This window comes from Pezoporus wallicus, unplaced genomic scaffold, assembly GCF_028554395.1.
Source record: "Pezoporus wallicus isolate ANWC-B61680 ecotype Strahan unplaced genomic scaffold, APGP_CSIRO_Pwel_v1 contig_8786, whole genome shotgun sequence".
Lineage (NCBI taxonomy): Eukaryota > Metazoa > Chordata > Aves > Psittaciformes > Psittacidae > Pezoporus > Pezoporus wallicus.
The window spans coordinates 1-6,632 of NW_026641071.1; the positions used below are offsets into that span (position 1 = coordinate 1).

The following is a 6,632-nucleotide window of genomic DNA, read 5'->3' on the forward strand; positions in this document are numbered from 1 at the left end:
CCCAACCCCGCCCGCCCCGCAGCCCCATCCCGCAGCCCCATCCCGGTGCCCACGTAGATGTCTCCTCGTCGGAAGCGCTCCCGCAGGGTGCGGAGCAGCGAATCCTCGCTGAGCGGGTCCAGCAGCACCAGGTCCCCGATCGCTGCCGCGTCCAGCAGCGGCTCCGTGGCTTCCATGGCAGGGCGGCTCCGGGGATGCTGCGGAGAGGGGCGGGCGCTGCAGCCACAGACACGCAGCCCCGTCCCCAAAACACCACCACCACCCCCCCGGTCCTCAGCAGCCCCTGGTGCCCCCCACAACCTCGTCCCGCGGAGGGCACCGCAGCGCTCAGGACCCCGGGATGGGGATGGGGAGCCGGGGGGAAGCAGAGCCCCGGGCAGGAAACGCGGACACCTGGAGCCTATTCTTGGGGCAGGGACAAATCCAGCCCCTGCTTCCTCCCTCCTTCCTGGCAGGGGGAAGCCGGGGCGGGAAGGGCCAGGCTCAGGGCCAGGGGAGCCCAGGACCCACCCGGAGAGCCCTGCAGCACCTAAAGGCACCCACGAGATCCTGCTCCCTCCCCACCCAGCCCTCACCTGGCTCTTTCGGAGCAGTCCCAGTCCCTGGGGTGACCTTCACCCCCCGTTTACAGCCCGGCTGCAGGCTGTAAACCCAACCCCGTAACCCCGGTGCCCGGGGAAAGTTCACGAGCGCGGAGGTGGGGAAGGATGGAGACGGCTCCATCCGGACAAGGCGGCCCCCACCGCTCCCTACGGCCTCCCCCGGCGCTGCTGCGAGCAGGACCCCAAAGTGAACACCCATGGGGGGGGGGAGAACCAGAGCAAGAGCACCCCCCCCCCCCCCAGCTCCAGGGCTCACCCCCACCTCCCCATAGCGCAGGATCCCAAACACCCCACGGCGCGGAGGTGCCCTGGGTTGGGTGCTGTGGGGACGGGGTGCCCCGGGGGGGTTTGGGTGCTCCGGGCTGGGTGGGAGCGGAGGGGTCCAGCACTCACCTCCCGGTTGCAGAGCAGCAGCTTGCGGAGTGGCTCCGGGCCAGCCCAGCGCCCGGTGCGGCCCCCGGAGGGGCGGGGGAGCGCAGGGGCCCTCCCTCAGGGCACGGTGCCCGTTTGCAAGCAGGGAAACTGAGGCCCAAGGAGCCGGGACGCTGCCCTCGGAGCGGCTGCGGCCCCGCGCTCCCCTCCCTGCCCCGGTGGCAATGGAACAAGCAGGGAAAACCCCTGGCAGCTCAGAGCAAACAAAGGGAGCTTCCTCCCCAGGGCTGCGGGAAGCAGGGAGAGTCCTGCCCGAGGGAACACAGCAGCCAGGGGCACGGTGTTCGCCCCTAGGGCACCGTCAGCATCCTTGGCCCGAGGGATGAGCAAAGGAGGCTCCGAAGCTACAAAATACATCTTTATTACAAATATAACCAGTCATCAGTCACGCAGAGGGATGCAGCAAGAGAGGGGGCTCACACCAGCAGGGGAAGGGAAGGAAAAGCAAGGCAAGGCCAGGGGAGCAGCAGCCATAGGGGCAGGGTTATTGCTTAGCAAGGGGCCTCACGGGGCTGCTGTGATTGCATAGATGGGGTGTCCCCTCCAACTCTGCCAGAGCCAGGAGGGAGCGCAGCAATGGGGATGGCCCCACGTAACACTGGGGAAAAGCTTCAATGGCACAGCGAGGTGCCAGCACCCCGCTGCAGCAAGGTGGGCAGGGGAGGAAGCACATCCACACTCCTCCTCAGCCCACGCAGCACGAGGCGAGGGGATGAAGGAGGCTGCTCCCGGCCTCTGCCAGGACACAGCAGCAGCGGGGAGCAGGGCACCGCGAAGGCTCCGGGGCTCCTCCCGAGCGCCGGAGCTGAGCCACGTCTCCATCGGGGGCTTTTTGGTATCCACAGGGAGTTTAAGACAAGGCAGAGGCAGATCCCAGCCAGAGCCCGCCGGTGTCTTTGGTAAGAGGAGGAGCAGGGCGCTCCCGGCAGCAGCCTGGCTGCGGGCACGGGCTGAGCACGCAGGGCCCGGTCCGAAGGTCCCCTCGTGCACCTCAACCCTCCCGGGCACCTGCCCACGAGACAGCGCTTTCGCTCCGTCCCCACCCCATAGCCAGGGAGGCTCCCAGCAGAGCCCGGAGGTGCTGGCGCAGGAAGAGGGGCTCCAACGGGGCAGCAGCGGCAGTTCTGCCCCTCACCTCCGTGCAGGGCAGCCAACCTCAATGAGCATCCAGGTGGTTGGAGGGCAGGGAGTTACAGGTGTGATTCCTGGCAAGGGAGGCATCATCATCATCATCGTCTTCATCTTCATCCTCCTCCTCCTCATCGAAGAGCTGGTCCTCAAGGAAGATGCCACCGAGGCCGTACTCGCGCTCGTGGACAGAGACCTCGTCGCGGGTGACGTGACAGGCGCCGCCCACAAAGTCAGCAAACCTGGTGAGGAGCCCCAGAGAAACACGTGATGCACACGCACCCTACATGCGTGTTGCACGTGTGTGGTGTACACAAGTGTTGCGCATGCGTGTTGCACGTGTGTGGTGTACACACGTGTTGCGCACACGTGTGGCACGTGTGTTGCACGTACATGTTGCACACAAGTGTTGTACATGTGTTGCACGTGTGTGGCGTACACATGTGTTGCGCACGCGTGTGGCACGTGTGTTGCACGTACATGTTGCACACGAGTGTTGTACATGTGTTGCACGTGTGTGGTGTACACACGTGTTGCGCACGCGTGTGGCACGTGTGTTGCACGTACATGTTGCACACAAGTGTTGTACATGTGTTGCACGTGTGTGGTGTACACACGTGTTGCGCACACGTGTGGCACGTGTGTTGCACGTACATGTTGCACACAAGTGTTGTACATGTGTTGCACGTGTGTGGTGTACACACGTGTTGCACACGCGTTGCACGTACATGTTGCACACAAGTGTTGCACACACGTGTTGTACATGTGTTGTACTCACGTGTTGTATATACATGTTGCATACATGCTATACATGTGTTGTACATGTGTTGCACATACGTGTTGTACACACGTGTTGTACATACGTGTTGTACTCATGTGTTGTATATACATGTTGCACACGTGTTGAATATACATGTTGTACACGTGTTTTACATGTATTGCACACACGTGTTGTACATACGTGTTATATATACACGTACATACATGTTGCACACATGTTGCACATACTTGTTGTACAAACACGTTGTACACCTGTTGTACATGTGTTGCACAAACGTGTTGTACTCACGTGTTGTTCATACATGTTGCACACGTATTGCACATAGATGTTGTACACGTGTTGTACATGTGTTGTACATACGTGTTGCACATTACATGTTGTACACACCTGTTGCACACAGGTGTTGCACATACATGTTGCACGTGTTGCACATACGTGTTGTACATACACATTGTACACCTGTTGTACATGCATGTTGCACATACATGTTGTACTCACGTGTTGCATATATGTGTTGTACATACACGTTGCACAGATGCGTTGCACACGTGTTGCACACACGTTGCACAGAGGTGTTGCACATACATGCTGCACACACACGTGTTGCACACACGCTCTGCACAGAGGTGTAACCCCAACCCCATACATAACCCCAACCCCTGCACACTAACCCCACATATCCCTGTACACACGTGACCCCAACCCCAACCCTAACCCCATCCTAACCCCACACTAACCCCATCCCTAACCCCAACCCCATTCCACCCCAACCCTATCCCTAACCCCAACCCCCAACCCTAACCCCCCATCCCTAACCCCATCCCCATCCCAACCCCAAATCCCTAACCCTAACCCCATCCCTAACCCCAACCCTAACCCCAACCCTAACCCCATCCCTAACCCCAACCCCAACCCTAACTCTAACCCCAACCCTAACCCTAACCCTAACCCTCCCCGTGGCACTCCCCCTGCTCCCAACCCACCGCAGAGCATCCCTGCCTCCATCTCCCCCTCTCTAAAGCCAGGATGGGAGCCCAGAGCGAGCCTGGGCTCTCAGCAGCACGCAGAGCCCCGGGCTGGCCACCCCCGTGCCGGGGCTCGTTACCTCTTGGGCGCCTGGATGCGGGACACCGCTGTCCAGGCAGAGAAATCCGGGCTCCTGCAATAGCTCCGAAGCTCCTCGAGGGCCCTGCGGGTCTCCACCTCGCCCTGGAGCCGGAATTCCTCCTCCGTGAGCAGGCGTGGGGGGCTCGGCCCGAGCCAGGCTCCCTGCAGCCTCCTGCCAACACAGCAGCGGTCACTGCCCGCGCAGCGGGATCAGAGCCCCTGGGCCCCTCTGCCTCCTGCTCCAAGGCACCGACGCCAGGGCAAAGAGGGCACAACCCCCCCGGACAGCCACCCCATAGGCTCCGTCCAGCAGCAAGAGCAGGGAACGCAGCCCTCACCTGTAGGCCAACCCTATTCCCGGTAGCAGATGCCGAAGCTCACGAAGCCCATGAGGAGCAGGTAACCTGCGGGGGAGCAGAGGCTGAAGGAGCCCCAGAGGAGCAGGGGCTGCAGCACCGAGCTGGCAGGAAACCAGCATCTTATCATAGACTCATAGAATGGGATGGATGGGACCTTAAAGCTCATCCAGTTCCAACCCCCTGCCACGGGCAGGGGCACCTTCCACTGGAGCAGGGGGCTCCAACCTGGCCTTGAGCACTGCCAGGGATGGAGCATCCAAACCTTCTCCATTCAACCCATTCCAGTGCCCCAGCACCCTCACACTACGGAGCTTCTGCCTTGTGTCCAATCTGAACTCCCCCTGTTCCACTCTGAACCCATCACCCCCTGTCCCATCGCTCCAGTCCCTGATGCAGGTCCCTCTCCAGCATCCTTGTACCCCCCTCCAGGCACTGGAAGCTGCTCTGAGCTCCCCACGCAGCTTCTCTGCTCCAGCCCCAATGTTCTCAGCCTGGCTCCTATGGGAGCTGCTCCAGCCCCTGAGCATCCTCGTGGCCTCCGACAGCTCCATGTCCTTATGTTGAGGTCACCAGCACTGCTCACAGTGCTGCAGGGGGCTCTCACAGAGCACAGCAGAGGGGCAGGATCCTCTCCACGACCCACTGCTCAGGATGCAGCCCAGGCTATGGCTGGCAACCAGCCTGCTGCAGCTCCAGGGAGCCCAAAGGGCTCACACTCACCCAGCAGGTACTGCCAGTAGGTCCTGCAGATCTCCCGTAGGTTCTTGAAGATCAGCTGAAGCAGGTACAGGGAGAAGGACCAGCCCCCCACCAGCAGCAAGTAAACATGGTTCTTCTAGAGGAAGAGATGGGAGATTCAAGCTGCATACAACTTGTTCTTGTATAGCTGCATACCACTTGTTCTTGTATAGCTGCATACAACTTGTTCTTGTACACAGGCTGTTCTTGCACAGTGTTCTTCAGACACCCACCTTGGGCAGGACCTTGGAGACCATGTAGATGAGGATGAGCAATGAAGCCAGCAAGCCAAAGCTGATCCCGGCCGAGTAGAAGAAGAGTTGGCTCCTGCAGGGATGACACGAGGTGTTTCACAGCTCAGGGGTGCACTGGTACCCAGCGCTCCTCGTGCCCAGGGCACTCACCTGCTCAGCACGTCCCCACAGAAGAACAGCAACAGGCCCAGGAAGAACACCAGGAACAGCTTCGGGTCGAAGCCTGGAAAGGGAATGAATCCGGATGGAGAACAGCCCAGCACAGAGTCCCTTGGGTGCAGTCCCAAGCACAGGGAAGCGGCAGCACCCCAGGCACCCCCTGACCAGAGCCCTACGTTTACACCCCATGGACGGACACAGGCTTCTCTCTGCAGCCCATTCTCCTCCCCAAGGCAGGACCAGCCCTCAGCACACGAGCCCCATGCCCTCAATGCCCCCTCCAGAGGCCGTACGTCGGAAGAGGACGACGCAGTACACGGTGCCGTCCTCCAGCAGCTCCACCTTGAGGCAGGTTTTCTTGCTGTAGAGGTCCACGTCGATGCTGGTGTCGTTCAGCTTCTCCTTTAGGAAGGACGAAAGGAAACTCCACACGCTCGACTCGCCCAGCTCCTCCTCGCTGCCCACTTGGGTGACCCGGATCATGCGGCTGCTGTTCACCCGGATCTGCACGGGGGAAAGGGCAGCGCACGGAGGGATGGCTCCCATGGGGACCCAAAGGACCTTCCTCCTCCTCCTCCTCCTCCTCTCACCTGCATCCTGGTCCAGATCTCGTGCCACCGCGGCTTGTGCGTGTTGGTGTAGCAGAAGTGATGCGGGGACGACTCATGGTACACGCGGCCCTCCAGGAGCGAGATCACCGGCGGCGCCCCGGCATCTGCAAGGAGGGACGGAGCGGGCAGCGCATCCCCCGGTGTCAGCCCCGCTCCGGAGGTGGCGAACGAGAGGGCCCGTGCCCCGCTCCCGTTCCGGGCCGCAGCGCCCCCCGGTCCCCGCGTACCTGCGGTCCCCACCAGCAGCAGCAGCAGCAGCACCGGCACCAACGCGCCCCACGGCAGCCGCCGCCGTCCCGGAGCCGGTTTCATCCCTCCCGCCGCGGCCGCGCCGCCACCTTCCGCCGCTCCGCCTGGCAACGGCCACCGAGGGGCCAACGGCGGCCAATGAGAGAGGGCGCTGGCGTTGCGTCATGGCAGAGTGAAGGCTCAACTGGCCTATCGGAAGGCTGCTTGGTTTA

At 61.6% G+C, this 6,632-nt stretch overlaps 1 protein-coding gene across 1 annotated transcript; it reads right to left on the reverse strand.

The window, feature by feature from the left end:
- Window positions 1-2,001: 2,001 nt before the first annotated feature.
- LOC130606017 (nuclear envelope integral membrane protein 1-like) lies at window positions 2,002-6,483 on the reverse strand. Its single transcript, XM_057421928.1, is given in 8 exon segments — window positions 2,002-2,404; window positions 4,049-4,219; window positions 4,301-4,454; window positions 5,130-5,244; window positions 5,381-5,474; window positions 5,552-5,624; window positions 5,854-6,064; window positions 6,151-6,483. Coding segments are annotated over 8 exon segments (1,365 nt in total). The 3' UTR covers window positions 2,002-2,190.
- Window positions 6,484-6,632: the final 149 nt, after the last annotated feature.